Genomic DNA, 18,786 nt, shown 5'->3' with positions numbered 1-18,786 from the left:
GGACACCTCTAGACTTGGGGCATTGACTGCTACTGGGGATAACAAACTGGAGCTGCCAGTGGAGCTAGTAGAAAAGCAGCAGGGCCAGAGGCTGTAAAGTTCACTGAGACTACACAAAGAACAATACTTAGCAAGTGGATGTAGCCCTGAAGCTAACAACTGACCCATGATTATTTCTGCCTTCACCCCCAATACAGCACAGACCTGTATACTAGGAATTAAAAGAGATTCTAGTTAGTTTTCTTCTTACTCTGTGGTGCACAAGAACAGGCACAATGCCCTAAGCAAAATGGGCAAATGTTTGGCTACTAAGTTATACCATCAGTCCAATAGTGAGAACAAATCTTGGACCTGGCCACTATCTAGTCTTGCCTGAATACCGAGAACACTTCACCTGGAAGAAGAGTTTATTAAAACCTCCAACTAATCTAAAGAAAACGAAAGGACATAAACACCTGACTGGTCTCAATGAGGATATAGGGCTGGGAATGTGGCTTAGTGGTAGAGTGCTTGCCTAGCATGCACATTAGCCCTGGGTTCGATTCCTTAGGACCACATAAGCAGAAAAAAACTGGAAGTGGTGCTGTGGCTCAAGAGGTAGAGTGCTCAGGCCCTGAGTCCAAGCCCCATGACTGGCCCGCCCCCCAAAAAAAGTCAAAGAGGATATAAATACATAGCTGATTGAAATAAGGAAGGCAATGCAGGAAATTAAAATAATATAAGATAAAGAAACTAAATTGGAATTCTGAAATGAAAAGCTCAATAAGTCAAAGGAAAAACACAGCAGAAAGTCTAACTAGAATACTGACTGAATTAAATGACTGAATTAAAATAAAGACAGAACATCAGGGCTGTAATTCAATGCAGATGAATTAGAACTTTCAGAAAATACTAATAAAAAATAAGAAAGCATAAACAGAACATACAAGAGTTGTGGGACATAATTAAAATACCAAATTAGAAAATCTTGATAGAAAAACAACAGGAATAAACTTAAGACATAAAAAACACATTTAAATAAAATAACAGCCAAAAATTCCCCCAATTTTGGAAGATGATCATCCAGATTATGGTTTACTTTTGGATATAAAGCAGATAAGAACCAAAAAAAACCTCTGTCCATTTCATACCACAGTTAATGTACTGAATACACAAAATAAAGAATATGGAAGCTGAATGAAAGCAGTGTCAAGAAACATAAAGATAAACCCATCCGATTTCTCCACAGAAACTAAGACAACAGATTTCTCCATGGAAACTAGGACAAAAGGAACCTGGAAACAGTGGTATACAACAGTTGAGTTCTACTCAATCATTAAGAAGAATGAAATTATTTTATCTGCTGGAAAATGGACAAAACTGGAGATCATGTTAAATGTTTTCTCTTATTTGTGAAAAGAAAGTAAATAGCAGAGAATGAAATAGATAATTTAAAGTCATGGAAGTAACAAGGAAATTTCTAGGGGGTAATTAAAGGGAGGTAGAAGGGAAATAAAAATGGGAGATTGCAGAGGGTAAGGTAAGAAAGAATAACAGTGTGGGTGAATATATCAAAATAGATCACATTATGTAGTTTTGCAGAAAAATGAATGGAGTTGGCTATAATCATTTTGACATTAAGCCATACTCAAAAAGATATATATCAGTATTTTCTCTCATTTGTAGAATCTAGATTAAAAATAAAAAACAATATGGACATGAATATAAAATGTGTGACTGTTTGGGGGAGAAGGCAGCAGGAGGGAGGAAGTGAGAAAAGAGGTTGATAAGGGGAAATATGACTGAAGCACATTATACTCTTGTATAAAAACAACATACTAAAACACATTAAAACTGTACAAAAACATGGTAGGAAGGGGAGAATAAAATTAAAATGCATTATATTAACATTGGAAATATCACAATAAGTCCCATTGTAGAATTTAAAAGAATCTTAAAATATTATAAAAGGAAAAAAGATATTCTACAAGCAAGATAAAAAACAACTCAGAAGTATATGCTATCTTTCATAGCAAAAGGCCTGATGACTGCATTGATTTGTGGTAGACCTACTAGATTGAGTTGAAGGCCACAGAGGTACCAAGTCCTCATGAAGTACACATGGCTGCATTTGGAAATGGCTTAACACTGTAATCTCTTTCTCCCGTTAAATGATATCTCTTCCCACTGAAATGATAAGGGTTATCATCCCATGTTTGTTTACTATAATTCTGGGAATAGGTAATGTATATACTAGGTTCACAGGCTCACATCACAGATGAGAAGAACTGTGACCCAAGAAAGAATGTAACACTGAAATTCTCCTCATACTAATGACTTACCAGTGCCCAATTTGGAAAATTTTTATAAGATTTGAGGCTTCTGGGGTGAGGGAGCTGGTATGATATTCTGAACTTCACTTGATTTGATTGATCCAATTGAGAAGTTGAGCTAGAAAAGACATCCTTCCTTTTTGTTTTTCTTTGGACAGGGTTTCAATAGACATCCCAGGCTGGCCTTGAACTTGTAGTATTTCTCTATTATTCTCCCCAATTCTGGATTTACAGGTAAAGGCTACCATGTTTGGTAAGCAGACATATTTTGCATACAGATCAAGTCTGGACTCTTTGGAAAGTCAAGAGTGAGTGGTCAATTGTTTATGCTGACTAATATTCCCCCAGAGATGACAGGGGTTCTTAGAAAAAGAAGTACAGGGATAAGAGAAAAGTAGAGGACAGGGGCTGGGGATATAGCCTAGTGGCAAGAGTGCCTGCCTCGGATACACGAGGCCCTAGGTTCGATTCCCCAGCACCACATATACAGAAAACGGCCAGAAGCGGCGCTGTGGCTCAAGTGGCAGAGTGCTAGCCTTGGGCGGGAAGAAGCCAGGGACAGTGCTCAGGCCCTGAGTCCAAGGCCCAGGACTGGCCAAAAAAAAAAAAAAAAGAAAAGAAAAAAGAAAAGTAGAGGACAGAAGGAAAGACTGATCTGACTGCGTCATGGAGTGCCCAGACAGTTGGACAAGCATTGTCCTGGGTGTGTCAGTGACTGCTGTGTCTTTGGATGAGATTAAGGAAAGACAGAGTAAAGTAGATTGCCTAGCTATACCTATTGCCAATGGCTCCATTCAATCAGTTAAAGAGATGAACAGAAAAAGGGGCTGAGAGGGAACTCTGGCCTGACTTCTAGAGCTGGGACACTGATTGCTGGTGATATTCAGAAAAACATCTGAAAGTTTGGCTTTTCTGTGATGGAAAGTCTTCAGGGTTTCGAACTAGAACTCAGCCCGCCTGCTCTCCACATTCTCCAACTTTTGGACTTGGACTGAAACTATACACCAACTCTTTTGGGACTTTAGCTTCCTGATTTTTAAGTTCAAGGACTACTGAGCCTCTATAATAATGTGTAACAATTATTTATAACAAATTTCTCTCTGTCCTTTCTACTAGTTCTATTACTGGAAAACATCAAATAATGCAAACTGTTACATTGTTAGCTCTGAGGATGGAAAAATGGGTCATAAGTCAAGTCAGTGTTGAAGAGCTTGACAAAGTGAGAGAATAGATTCTGTTCTTTATTTTATTTTATTTTTTTTTGGCCAGTCCTGAGCTTGGTTGGACTCAGGGCCTGAGCACTGTGCTTGGCTTCTCTCTGCTCAAGGCTAACACTCTGCCACTTGAGCCACAGTGCCACTTCTGGCCATTTTCTATATATGTGGTGCTGGGGAATTGAACCCACGGCTTCATGTATAGGAGGCAAGCACTCTTGCCACTAGGCCATATTCCCAGCCCGATTCTGTTCTTTAGTACCTAGCAAAATCAGCAGTGCTAACATTTTAATTTTAGCCAATGGAAATTGATTTCAGATCTCTGATTTCCAGATTGAAACAGAATAAATTTATACTTTAAAAAAGATACTGTTGGTGGCAATCTGTCACTAGTATATTAGGAAACAAAATTCAGTCATGTTCTTCCTACCATTGTACAATATTGTGCTAGTCAACATTTGAAACTCACAAATGAATGAGTATACCCAGTGCTTTGGAAGATTACTTGAAGAATGTATCCTGTATTATGGGTAAACACTGACAATGCTAAGTGAAAGAAGCTAATCACAGAGGATCACCTATTATTATATTCTTAATTTATACAAAATGGCTAGAATAGGTAAACATAAAATTAGAAAACTGGTTACCAGGAATAAGGGACATTTGCACAATACAGTATCATTTTGGGGTCACATAGAATTATCAATATAGACATATGGCTGTGGGCAGCTGGCAAAACACAATCAGGAAGGACATGACAGTTGGGTGCCAGTGGTTCATGTCTGTAATCCTAGCTACTGAGGTGGCTAAGATCTGAGGATCCTGGTTTGAAGTCAGCATGGGCAGAAAAGTCCATGAGATTCTTATCTCTAATTAGCCATTAGAAAACCAGAAATGGTGCTGTGACTCAAAGTGGTAGAGCACTAGCTTTGAGTGCAAAAGCTCAGGAACAGGGCCCAGGCCCTGAGTTCAAGCTTCATGACTGGCAGAAATACAGGACATGATTAGTAGACCTCATATGGCTTGAAGATGAGATGTTCCCCACCCCTGGGAGATAGAGGGTTTCTTTTTGGGGCAATGGAAATGTTCTTAAATTGAGAGTTGTAATGGATGCAAAAGTACAGACATTCAAAAGCCATTACATTTGTCATTTTCAATGTGTACATTTTGTGGTATGCATATTTTATGTATATGACATTTATAAAAAGATTAATACATGAAAATTATTGAAAAATCACAGTAATGAGAGCAGCAATAAGATGTTTCCTAATCATGAGTATATGCAACTTATTTAAGCAGACACTGTACTTAACTACGCAGTAATAGAAAATACCTTCCTCACACTCAAGATTTCTAATGCTAACAGATAAAATGCAATTTAATTGCACTAATGTTTAATAGTTGCAGTACTTAAACTGTTCCCTGAGATCCCTAGAGATTCAAGAGAAGAATGAAGGTGCTATTTTTGGTACACCTTTGACAAATTTCATGTGGTTGGTATAAATCTACAGAAAGACAATTTTGTTTGTGAGTCTATGGAGCTATTTTAGCTTCTCACCAGTATGAAAAGTATCTTCAATAAAGCACTTTTAATTTCACACATACAAAGACTGCATAAAATTTTTTTGAATCATGATTATTTTCACTAAAGTTTATATAGTGCACAATTTATTCTGGAGGAATAGGTATTACAAATTGTTTGACTATATGAGAAAGAAACTTACAAAAAAGCTAAAATTGACCTACAAATATTTTACAAGAGTCATAGGAAACAATGGTAGCCAGTTCATAGTATTTTAGACACATGTTATATTACGTATTACAATTTTCTTTCATGCATCCTCTGTCTCAGATGTTTTCTCTCTCAATATGTTGTTCCACCTTTCTCACTGTGAGGTTATTCTAATTCCCTTGAGATTCAGTTTAAATACCAGCATCTCTCAAGTCTTTTTTGACATTCTACCTCACATAATTGGTTACAAGAGGAAATCAGCCATGCAATTTCACATGTCAGTCTCAAGTCTTGAGGATGATGTTCAGTATTACTTGCTACATGTTGGGCTCCTGAGAAGGAGACTGAAGTTGGAGATTATAGAATATCTGTGGGAAAGCCAAGGCAGTAGTTCAGGTAGAGGGAGAATTCTCACTGCTATGTAGTTTTACCAAAGGCTTTCCTCTACCCCACAGCCATGGCCTTTCTGAGTTGTTGTCTATTAAAATACAGAGGCTCTGTCTTTCACTAACCAGTCACTGAGTGCAGAGGAAGCATATCATTAGATGAGGTAGTTTTCTTTAGTAAAAAACAAACATTTAGTTGCTTCCCTTTTTTTTGTGTGTGTGTATGTGTGTGCCAGTACTGGGGCTAGAACTTGGGGTCTGAGCACTGTCCCTGAGCTCTTTTTGCTCAAGACTAAAACTCTACTACTTGAGCCACAGAGCCACTTCTGGCTTTTTCTGTGGTTAATTGGAGATAGCAGTCTCATGGACTTTCCTGTCCATGCTGGCTTTGAACCACAATCCTCATATCTTAGCTTCCTAAATAGTAGCTAGGATTACAGGAATGAGCAATCTTACTGTAGAAAAAAATTAATCTCCATAAGTTTAGCCACTGAAGCTGGAATTGGTTGGTGAGTGAAGGTTAGCTAACAGTATGAACTTTTCATTGATGAGACAGAATGAGTACTTTATTCAGAATAAAATTTCCAAACATATAGTAGCTCTATATTTTGTCATGCCATGTTGGATTGGTTTAATATCCTCCCTAACTTGAAGTACAGAAACTATTGGACAAGATATTACAATTAGAAATCATAAAAACAATGGAAGTAAAAAGCCTGATACCTTAACTTGGACTGGTGGGTGGGGGAGTGGCTCAAGTGATAGAGTACTTTGCTACCAAGTTTAAGGACCTGAGTTGAATTCTTAGTACTGATACACACAGAAAATTATACCATGTAACATGTAAAACTGATTTTTAAAAGTTACACATTAGATTATTTCTGCTTAAGAGGCAAGGCAATAAAGAATTTTTGGTGCCAGTACTATTGATTGAATTCAAAGCACTTGTGCTTTCACTTGGTTAACCTGCTCATGCTGCTACTCTTATCACTTAACCATACCTCCAGTCCCTTTTCTGCTGGTTAATTGGAGATAAGAGTCACAAGGACTTTTTATTTTTGCCTGAGCTGATTTCTATTCTTTTTTTTTTTTTTTTTTTTTTGCCAGTCCTGGGCCTTGGACTCAGGGCCTGAGCACTGTCCCTGGCTTCTTCTCGCTCAAGGCTAGCACTCTGCCGCTTGAGCCACAGCACCGCTTCTGGCGGTTTTCTGTATATGTGGTGCTGGGGAATCGAACCTAGGGCCTCGTGTATCTGAGGCAGGCACTCTTGCCACTAGGCCATATCCCCAGCCCCTGATTTCTATTCTTAATCCTCTGGATTTCTGCTTCCTGAGGGTTAAAATTTAGTAAATCCAAGAAATGGTACTATGTTTACTAAAGAAATAAGTGACCTGATTAATAAAATCAAGTGATTTAAAATATGAATAAGATATACTCTAATTTTTTAAAATAAAATTTGTATAAAACTGCCTTACATGTACTTACACTATTATCAGAAATCAGTACCTGAGTACTGTCAGTATAAGGTCCCAAGTACACCCGAGTTTGCAAGGTTATATGAATTTTGCTGTGTTTCTATTATTTTTCCTTGATATGATGTCATACTTTCAATTAAAAAATTTAGGAGACCAAATTTATAAATTTGTCAGCATTTGGGCTAATTATGAGTTGAATTATATTAGTAAAATTATTGGTATTTCTTTAAATAGTCTTCAAAAATCACTAGTAATAGAAATAGACTTATATTTTATATATACAGATATTAATAATCATGTCCATTTCCAATACTATTATGAAATGCAACAATAAGTAATGTAACTTTATAGAAAGTAACATCAGTGTTTTCAGATCATCTTACTGTAGCAGTAAGTTATAGTAACAGTAACTGGTTCAGTTACTTTTAGCTTACTTATGCCAGAGGTAAGACTATTAAACTCATTTTAACTTACTAGACTTTAGGTGATCTGTTTAAGGTCATATAGACAGTGTTAGACTGAGACTCATGAGTTGGGGTCAGCACTTAACCACCACTGTCTTCAGTATCAGACTGTTATAGGCCATTTGTTTATTAAAAATCTTCACCTTTGCAAGAATAACTTTTGTTGAATGAAAAAAAATCACTTTTTATTTCAGATCTGTTCAGTTTTGTTCCACACAAGATAAATCTGTGATAAGGAACAAGCTTCTGAGTGGTGGAATGAGGTCAGACATGAAATGAGGTAGGATCTGAGCTCATTAGTATGTTTCTTACCTAAGGGATTAGTCCATCTTTAGGTGTCAGCCAACTACAAATCACCACAATTAAGACATTTCAAAAGTATTTCCCACTTGACTTAATCTCTGTACCTCCCAGATGTATTCTTCAGTATGGCAAGAGCGTCAGGATAGCCATCCATGTTGTAGTCTCCAATGTGAAGTGTAATTGGAATGGGTATTGCTGCTGGCTGTTCTTCCTGTACAAAGGGCACAAAGCCCCAGAGTGTGCCCCTATTGTGGAAATCTTGCAGGACTGGAACCCACTGCGGGGTGGGAGAAAACAGAGAGACTTCATGTTTATTTTAGAAAAACATTCAGCATTTGTGAAAAAACGATCCATTAAAAGTTCTCAAGACAAATATAGTTTTACTCCAAAATATAGAACAAGTTATTTTGATGAATGTGTGAGTAATACTTTGGGAAAAATATTTTTTCTTAGAATGTATCAGCAGTCATCCTTGCTATAATTGGCATACAGAACAGAAAGGTTTCCATGAAAGCATAAAAACTTAGTAGGAATGAACTGATCTTAATACTCCTTTAGTTGAATCACCCAACTTAATTTATGTCAAGTAGAAATATATTCTCAGATGAATACTTGAAAGAACTAGAGTGAACTCGATGTTGCTAATACTGATGTCCGTTCAGGGACATTAGGAAGAAAGAACAGGATGAGTTTCCCTTTTCTTCTGTTGTGCTGACTGGTCCAAAGCCAAGCAACTTCTGTGGATTTCCAAACACCAGGCCTGAAAAGCTACAATCTCAACTGACAGGCACTTACCAGACGCAACAGGTATGCTCTGACACCAAAGTAGTAAGAAACTAAACTATTAATTAGTTCCTTTATTTTTATATTGATTACCAGGGAGAGAACAGGCTGAAAAATGAGTTTCTGGCAGTCACTTCTCTTCGGATCATACAAATTTTCATTGATAAATTCATATAAAACAGAAGATCTGAAGATTGGAAATCACACTATTAAAATTACAGTTGTGTTCACAATTAGTAGGAGTTCAGATCTTGGTATATAACCTGAAGATGTCTGAGCAGAAGCATGAATTGCTAACTTGTAATGACAGGAGGCCAGAAATGACAACAGATATATTTTGCTTTAATCATAAGAACTAGGGCTATAAGTTAACTGTATTAGTAGTTTCTTGTAAAAAGTTTATCAAACAGGGTACCTCTAGTATTTCATAAGTTTTCTAAAAAATGTAGCATTCACTGAAAAAGGAAATGAAAACAATTATAGAGATACCTATAGAAAATGAGTTTTTTTCAAGTCTTTATCTTAATTTTTTCAGTCACTTTTCATTTGAAAAACTATTATTTTATATTTCATTGATTTTTAAAAGTATAATTTTATTGTTATTATTAAGGTGTTGTACAGAGGGGTTACCATTTTATTAGTCAGATAATGAATATATATCATTTTTAGACCATGTCACCCCTATCTTTGTTTCTCTCTTCTCCTCCCCAAAAGAAAAAAAATCATAAAAGCAAAAACAAATACCACCTCTACCAACAGCAGCCAAAACAACAACAAAAACCATGTTTCCATTTCCTGGAATTTGTTTTGATAAACAGTATTTCAAATGTTCAAGAGGGATTGTACCTCTGGGTTTCTTCCCTTAGTTGACTGTGTATAAATGCCTAGAGTCCTATAGAAATCATCACATGTATTTTATTAATGTTTCTTAATGAGAGTACATAATTAGTGGACAAAGTATTTCCATTAAGGTAATTGTATTCAAGTAGAAAAAGATTTTTTTCACTTAATGCGACATCCATAATAGTCACCAAAGAACTGTGACATTTACCCTCTTGGAAGAAAAATGACCATAGAGCTTGAAAATATTCTTATTATAGTCTGGCAATTGAAGACAGGCTATAATTACCAAGTTTACTTATACAGAAATCAATGTGAGAGTGTTAAAAAATAGTTCAAGTTAATAAAACTTGTGGGTATAATAGTTGAATGCTTTTAGAATTTGGACTGTATTAAGATTTTTTTCCTTACTGTTTGAGTATAAAATGTGAGGTTTCCCATCCTTAAGGGCTATGAAAGTCAACAATTTACTCTTTTATTGCTCCTGAAAGTACAGCTGATTAACTACACTAACGCCTATTATAACCTATCATTTTTATGTTAATTTTTCATTGTGATTAAGCTTCTAAATTGTTTCCCCACAAACTACAGGTTAAAAAGTCTCTAAGGGGAAGTAAAATACATCTAGATACTACAAATAAAAGAACTAGTTCTGAAAATAGGTATAATATTCTTTTTCAAACCTCTTTATTATTATGTGTTTTACCACATTTTAGACAAATAAAATGTTCCTACCTCATTTAATTATAGGATCCAGAAGAATGGTGTTCTTTCTACCAGAAAAAACTACAACAGTATTTTTTTGCTTCATAAATGAATAAAAAAATAAATTTAACTGAATTTTATTAATTTAAAAAAGAAATCAATAACTTAATTTTGGATTATCTATCTTAATTCTTCAGATGTATTTTTTAACCTCCGAGGACTTTTTTTCAAACATATAGCCTGTTTATATTTTAAAAGCAAATGTACCTGTTTTGTTTTGGATCTCATTAAATATATGGTGCTTTTCTGGCAGTTTTTATCCTCACAGCCCGGCAGTAAGTGATCCATGTATCCATCTCCATCTGCAAAAGAAACTTAAAGAGTTCATTGAGAGCCACAAGACAAGGTGTTGGTATGGAGTAGATTAAACAGTTATTTGCTCAAAGACTCAATCAATCTGGATAAAATGGAAATAATTCACATGTGGCTTTTTTTTTTTTAAGATTTAATTTTTTTTTGTCAGCCCTGTGGCTTGAACTCTGGGCCTTTTATGCTTGAGCTTGTGTTCAAAGCTAGTGTCCTACCACTCTGAGCCACAGCTCTACTCCTGGTTTTTGGGTGGTTAAGTGGAGATAACAGTCTTATGGACTTTTCTTCCCAGGCTAGTTTTGAACTATAATCCTAAAATCTCAGCCTCCTGAGTAGCTAGGATTACAGGCATGAGATACCAGTGCCTGACTTTACATAAAGTTTTATAATAAATGTGACTCAATTAAAAATGAAACCATTCTGGCCCTTGTTACTATCTGGATTGTGTCTTGCTTTAAATTGCAAAAATCTGTGGCTCTATATTCAATGTTGGAGGAGGATATTATTTCAGGCTCCAGTGTGAAAATAATCAATGTGTATGTGTCATTGAAGATTGAATACAAGGTCTAAAATGGACAGAAAGAACAACAAATGAACAGTAAATATATGAAAAATGCTCAACATTCATGGTCATAATGGAAATGAAAATCAAAACAACATTGAGATTTTATATCACTTCATTCTGAATGGCCATCAACAAGAACACAAACATACAAACCACAACAAATGTTGGTGAGAATGTTATATACTGTTGATGGGAATGTAAGTATAGCATAGTACTAAAACCAGAACTACCATGCAACAATACCATTTACAATAACTGAGCTATGGAAACAGTCCACATGCCCTACAACTGATGTCCTAGAATTCTCTCTCTCTATCTCTCTCTCCCTCTCCCCACCTCTCTCTCTTTCTCCCTCTCCCCACCTCTCTCTCTCTTTCTCTCTCTCTCTCTCACACACACACGAGTATTAATCAACCATAAAGAAGAGTGAAATTATGTCATTTTCAGGGAAATGGATGGATCTAGAAATAATCATAGTAAGTGAAGTAATAAGCAAGGTTCAGAATGACAAAGGTCGTGTTTTCTTTCATACATGAACATTGAACTTAAAAGACAAAACATAAATAAAACATAAACCCATACAGGATCATAGCTATCTGAATATATGTCTGATCAACCTGATTAAGGTATATGCATGTGCGAAGACACTTTGAACAGCTAATCTGTACTTTAACAAAATGTATCCTGTCTGAAGAGTGAGTGTTACAAACAGAAGGGGTTAAGGAAAGAAAATATAATAAAAATACTTTATATACACAAGTGAAAGCAGAAAAGACCTTTACCTAAAAGATTTCTTTTTAAAAATTTTTTATTGTCAAACTGATATACAGAGCGGTTACTGTTTCATACGTTAGTCACTGGATACATTTCTTGTACTGTTTGTTACCTCCTCCCTCATTCCCCCCTCCCTCCTCCTCCTCCTTTCCCTTTCCCCCCATGAGTTGTTCAATAAATTTACACTAAACAGAAAAAAAAAAAAAAGCTTTCTGAGAATAGTCTGGGAATGGAGAGGGGGGAGAAAGGGAGAATGATGGGGAAGATGTCTGATTAAAATGCACTGTATACATAAATGCATTTAAAAAACCTTGTACAACTAATAGATCCTAATCAACAAAAATAATGTGGCTTTTGCTCACATAATTATCACTGCTGATATAGGAGAAAAAAAGAAGTGTATCAATAGTAACATATTTGACAGCCTATTTTAAATGTTAGACAAATCTTTATGCTATTTTTAGGAACTTTGAAAAATATTTTATTTTTTACAAGTAGTTGTACAAAGAAGTTGCCAGTCAACTAAGCAGTTTATGAATATAATGCTAGTTATATTTAACTTGTTTAATAAATAATTTTAAATGAAAAAAGTGAATATAATGTATCATGACCAATGTCAGCATTTTCAAGATGGGGGGGGTTGGGCACTGTCTGTAAGCTTTTTTGATCAAAGCTGGCACTCCATCATGTGATTTTTCTTGGTGATTAGTTTTACCCTTAGCTTTCAGCCTCCTGAGTAGCTAGGAATTACTGGCTATGACAAAAGAGTAGTGGAGGTGCCACCCATTCTGGCTGCAGCAGTGACTGACAAGGTCAGCAGGCAGTTGAGCTGCAGTAATTGTGTAATCTTGAAATTACAAAATCTAAAGTGTAAAACCGCACTGCAAAAAATCAATACAGGTTTTAAAAAAAACCTAGTTTATTTCCAGGTTGTTCTGAGTGGGAACCTAGGTACTAGGTATCGGCAAATTTTACAAATTTAAGTTTCACCTCAGCCCTGACTCCCCTACCTGTCCCCAACATGCAGATTCTAAGTTGCAGACACTTCTTACCTGGGAACCAAGGAGCCCTACCTGCTGGTGCTGCCTAATCTAGGCTGGGAAGAGTGCTACCTCCATTTTTGAAGTGCAGATTATCCTCTGGAGATTAGAGAATTCATCTTTCTCACTGACTTACAATCTATGGACAGGCCTTAAAAACCTAGTTTATTTCCCTGTTGTTCTGAGAGTGGAAATTGAGGTACCAGCCACACTCTGATATTCCTTGGGCTTCAGAACTCAAGTACACCCCCAGCCCTGACTGCACTTAAGCAGTGCAGAAGTCAGGCTACAGCCACCAGAGATCCCTCCTACCTGTGAATTAAAGGTGGCTCCATCCCCTGGTGCTGCCCAGATCTTGCAGATCTCAGCAGGCAACTAAAGCAGGGACTCCAGTATGATAGTGCATTGAGCACTTTGGAAGACACAAGAACTCCCAAACAAACTGAAGAACTCATTTTTTTTTTTTTTTGTCTTTGATTTGTATTCTACACAGTTCCTTAGCTTTTTTCTTAGTTGTGTGTGTTTCTATTTCTGGTTATATTTTTGATTTTTCAATATTATCCTTTTCTGTTTTTTTCCTTTTGTTTGTCTGTTTGGTTGTTTGTTGGTTCCTGTTACCTTTTTAGTTTGGTTTGCCTTCACACTAACACACTGGACTAATAAGGTCTCTCTCCCTCATCTGTCTCCTCCTCTGCATCCATTAACTAGCCTCCTTTTCTTCCTTCATCTGACTCTATAGTATCAGACTTCTCTTATCCATAGTTCTCTCTGAAAAACTACTCTTATCCAAACCTCCCCTCCCTAAAAACCTCATTTTTTTTCAACTGAAAGAAAAGTGTCAAACAGTGTCTCACCATGACTAAACCCTAATCATACACTTAATGTTCTCAACAATTACTGACCTCAGTTAAAGAAATCCGAACAGAATATCAAGCCATTAATGGGCTAATCAACCAAAAATGCACAGAACAAGGTATTAGGAAGAATATACCCCCCCCCCCCACCATTGAAAGCCAAGTATTTCCAAATGGGTAGAACAAACCATGGAAACAGAAGACAGACTCTCAGGGATTGAAGACAGAATAGATATAACAAAAAGGAGACAATTATCCAAACAAGTCCAAGAAACAAGAAAGCAGCTTGCAAGAATTTCTGGCTTCAACTCTGAATTTAGCCACTTGTGTATTTTGGTCTGTTATTAGATTTTTGGAAAGGTTAAGGTTTCCCATATCTGCTGTAGCATAAAATACTGTGATATATTGATATAATGTCTAATTATTATGTATATGGTAAGAATTAGAATCTAATTACTGTATGAAAGGAATATGAAAACTAAAATATTTAACATGCCATGTAGGCTGTAAAGATTTATCTCTCTAATACTGCCACATTTGGAGAACTTATTTTTAATTGTTAATTGATTAAAATATTTTTCAAATATACACTAAAACTTTTTAAGCGTTTTGTTTGGCTTGGTAACATGAGTCACAACTTGGTCTTTTACAATGATGACTTGCATGGATTGTGGAATGCACTTTCATAAAGACTTAACTAGCAGGAAAAAAAAAGATCCTTCTAAAACTAGTATATTCTAAACCAAAAGGATGGAATACTATGGTTATGATAATTTTGAAATTTGTATGAGAACATTACATGGTACATAATCAAGTAGCTAAGTAGCATGCTTTTCTTAATAGATAATCGTTTAAAAGTCCCTTTACAATTGTAGGACAGTTTTAATTTCCACATGTAGCTATTTAGATCCTTCAAGAAACAATAAAATGCACAATCTTTTGAAATGCCTAATAAACCACTATGACATCAATTCTTAGGTGTCAGCCATCTTTAAGAAGTTCTTTTGAGCTGGGTGCCGGTGGCTCACACCTGTAATCCTAGCTACTCAGAGGGCTGAGATCTGAGGATAATGGTTCAAAGCCATCCCAGGCAGGAAAGTCTGTGGACTCTTATTTTCAATTATCTACCAGAAAACCAGAAATGGCACTGTCAAAGAGCTAGCCTTGAGCTGAAGCGCTCATGGATAGTGCCCAGGCCCAGAGTTCAAGCCCCACAACCAAAAATAAAATAAAATAAAATAAAATAAAAACAAAAAAAATCAAGAAGTTCCTTTGCAATACTGTAGCCTTTAAATAGTTCTGGCTAAATTCTTTTTTACTGATGGGCTGTGTACTTTTTGTTATAAAAATTAGGATTGATGGAACAGCTGATAATAATGATACAGATGCAAAAATATCCTAGTCTTACAAGAGATTCAAGATTAAAACAGTACAGGAGGTGTGGTTTAAGTGGTAGAATTCCAACTTTTAGCAATAAAAGCTGGGCCAGAGCACAAGGCCCTGGTTTCAAGTGCCAACACTGGCACAAAAAAACAAAACAGAAAAAACCAATCAAGATGAAAAACTTGTCCTTTTCAAAGGATAAAGGGGAAATCCAATCTTATGAAGATGCTCAATTCATTACCAAGGTACCCAAAGAGTTATTTTACAATTGTTTTTTAAATTAAATTTTATTGACAAGGTGATATACAGAGGGGGTACAGTTACATAATAAGGTAGTGAATACATTTCTTGTCATATTTATTACACCCTCCCTCATTTTTCTTTCCTTTCCCTAGTTCAGGTAACCATATATACAATATCCAGTATAACAAAATCATATACAGTAACTACATGGGGTATGCCAAAGGAAGTTCACCTAGTACATTAAACATAATGATAACAATAAAATCCTCCTGTTTCCTTCTCTTGGAGTTCATTTTGCTTAGCCTCATCTTATATAATCATATGTACATAGCTTTATTTTGCAATTGCATCCCTACATTTCATAGCCACTAAAAATAAAATGTTCTAATTAATAAGAAGCATAGACACTTTCTAAAACTGGTATTCTATATACATATTCTCCCTGATATGATTCCTCTATTGCCCTCCTCCTTCCCCACTTTTTCCTCCTTTTTTGTGATGATGTGGATTGGTCCTAGGGCCTTGCACATGACAGGGAAGTGCTCTGCTACTAAGACAGACACATCACTAGCCTCCTCATTGTGAAACAATCAGTAGACTACAGCAGATAGCCTTCATTAGATAATTCCTCACTGATTTCAAATTACACAATGCAAGAATTTTAAAGCAACTATAAGGGTAATAGGAATCATCTATTTCATTTTACAAAGCAGAAAACTGAATCCCAGGAAGCTTAAACCATTTTTTGAGGCTCACATAAAGAGGGAGAGTGAAGACTTTAGCCACATATTCATTCAGCCATGCAAGCTCTATTTAAGGATGGCCAGAACTAGGTAATTATACAATTACTCAGGTATAAGTTACTGCACATTTAAATTATTGATGTCACACTTTCCACCTATCTTCTACTTTAGATCTGGAGTTAATAGGCTATTCATCTGTGAAATAATTGAAACATCATTTACTGCCATATTTAAGTGTAAATGTTTGTAAGCCCTGAATTAATCACCAAAGAAAACATCTAGATGCACAGTTTCATCTAGATGTTTTTCCTGGATTAGAAGTACATAAAGTAGCCAGCGGCCAGTGGCTCACACTTGTCATCAGAAGACTGAGATCTGAAGATCACAGTTGAAGCCAACTCAGGCAAGAAAGTCTTTGAGACTCTTCCATCCAATGAACTAGGAAAAAGCCTGTAAGTGGAGCTGTGGCACAAGTGGTAGAACACTTGCCTTGAGCACAAAAGCTCAGAGACAGTGCCCGGGCTGTGAATTCAAACCCCATAAACACACTCACACACACACACACACACACACGCATGCCAGACATGAATTAAAAGAATAAAATAGTCTTCAAGCATGTCCTTATACTTATACTGAGTTGGTCAGTTGTATAGAAGTAAATATGCTATATATATATATAGTTATATATATAGTTATATATATATAGTCATATGCTGTGTTTTTGTGTGTGTATAGTCACATGTTCATTCAATCATGTAAACGCTACTAATGGATGGTGAAATCTAGGTCATCAACTACTCAGGTCTAAGTCACTGAACAATATTAAGACGATTGGTGCCAGACTTTCCAATTTTGTTCTAAAAATTTTCAGTTAGTGAAGTATGTTAATACTTTATTAATAATAATATGAAATAGCCAAGTAGTTTTCATTAGTTCATGAAGTTAGTAAAATGTATAGCTAGCTGGCTGGTATAGCTATACTGAAATCTGGATTCAGGACTGTTGATAAATTGCTGTAATTCAATAACCCACAAAATTATAAAGATGGACATGAGACTTCCTTCTTTTTTTTTTTTTTTTGGCCAGTCCCGGGCCTTGGACTCAGGGCCTGAGCACTGTCCCTGGCTTCTTCCCGCTCAAGGCTAGCACTCTGCCACTTGAGCCACAGCACCGCTTCTGGCCGTTTTCTGTATATGTGGTGCTGGGGAATCGAACCTAGGGCCTCGTGTATCCGAGGCAGGCACTCTTGCCACTAGGCTATATCCCCAGCCCGAGACTTCCTTCTTGCTTAAGTACTTGTCTCTCTTTCCCTAACTCTCCAGCAGGAAAATAACATTGCTCACCAGAAATGTACTAAATAATAGTAACATTTGAAAAATAAAATGGTCTGAATTGAGGTTTTTAAAGTTCAGGAAACTGTAACACATTTGCATGACTTCATCATACATTATAGCTTACTAAATTAAATATCCACGAGAGCATTTAAGAGATATCATGCTCAAATAAAACATACAACTTAAAAGTAAATACTTCCCAAAATTCAACCCAGAAGGGAAAGTAGGTCAGGGATCAGCTCCTTCATCTCACTATTCTTAACTTCTCATAAATTCAGAGTGGAAAAGAAATAAGCTGTCCTTCTACAAAGGAAATGGAAAGACAAACTAAGAAATATTGAGTGATGTACATTCTATTTATTCTTATAGTAGCCATTGAGGTGATGTTGTTGACCAATTTGACTTCTGCTGTACATGATCATTTTTCCCTGAGGGGTCTCTGTTATGCTTCATCCCTCTGGAGCTTCTCAGACCCCCACCCCATATTGTTTTTCTTTCTTATTTTGTTCCCTTGTTCTTTCCTCCATTCCTCCTTCTTCTTTTAGAAATTAACGCTTCTAGATCTAGTTTTGTTTTAGTGAGTGCATGCATGTGCGTGCGTGCGTGTGCGTGCATGCGTGTGTGTGTGTGTGTGTGTATAGGTACTAGGGAATGAAGGGCCTGGGGCACTGTAACTTAGTATTTTTGGTGAAGGTTGGTGCTCTGCCACTTGATCCACAGCTCTACTTCCAGCTTTTTTAGTGGTTAACTGGATAAGAGGCCCATGGACTTACGTGTCTGAGCTGGCTAAGATTATAGGCATGAAGCATGGGCTCATCTGTTTTTCTTTTACATTTACCATAAACATAGTTTTAACATTCTCAGGTATAAATGATGAAATCATTGTTTAGGGAATTTCAGTACTCAGACTTTGATTTGGGTCTGTGTGAATCTAAAGCATAGGGCAAATCAGCACTCATTACCCACTATAGTTAATTGACAGTACACTTAAAATAAAAAATATAATCTAAAATAAAAATAAACACTATATCACTTTAAGTTATGACTTATTTCAGCTTTTTCCTCTCCTTCCTCCGTGCTGAGGATCTAATACAGGGTCTGGTGTTGCTAGGCAAGTGCTACAGCCACAGTCCTTCATAGTGTCTTAAGTATGAGCTAATGAATTCCTATCCTGTCATCTTTACTTACCATCATAAATTATATTATTGTTTTAATACCAGAAGCTTATGTTGCAAAAATTCTAAAATCTGTGAGAAGTGAGATGTTT

The 18,786-nt window shown here is 36.2% G+C and overlaps 1 protein-coding gene across 1 annotated transcript in view; it reads right to left on the bottom strand.

Annotated features, from left to right (window-relative positions):
• The window catches only part of Itfg1 (integrin alpha FG-GAP repeat containing 1), a 174,147-nt gene that overhangs the window by 80,968 nt on the left and 74,393 nt on the right, over positions 1-18,786 (bottom strand). The window contains exons 9-10 of the mRNA XM_048355677.1: positions 10,482-10,576; positions 7,991-8,163 (exon numbers count right to left, since the gene is read on the bottom strand). Coding sequence (XP_048211634.1) covers positions 7,991-8,163; positions 10,482-10,576 — 268 coding nt within the window. The remainder of the gene's footprint in view (positions 1-7,990; positions 8,164-10,481; positions 10,577-18,786) is intronic.

The sequence above is a fragment of the Perognathus longimembris genome, chromosome 10 (genome assembly GCF_023159225.1).
Source record: "Perognathus longimembris pacificus isolate PPM17 chromosome 10, ASM2315922v1, whole genome shotgun sequence".
In the NCBI taxonomy this organism is placed as follows: domain Eukaryota; kingdom Metazoa; phylum Chordata; class Mammalia; order Rodentia; family Heteromyidae; genus Perognathus; species Perognathus longimembris.
This window is presented reverse-complemented; position numbering and strand designations above follow the sequence as displayed.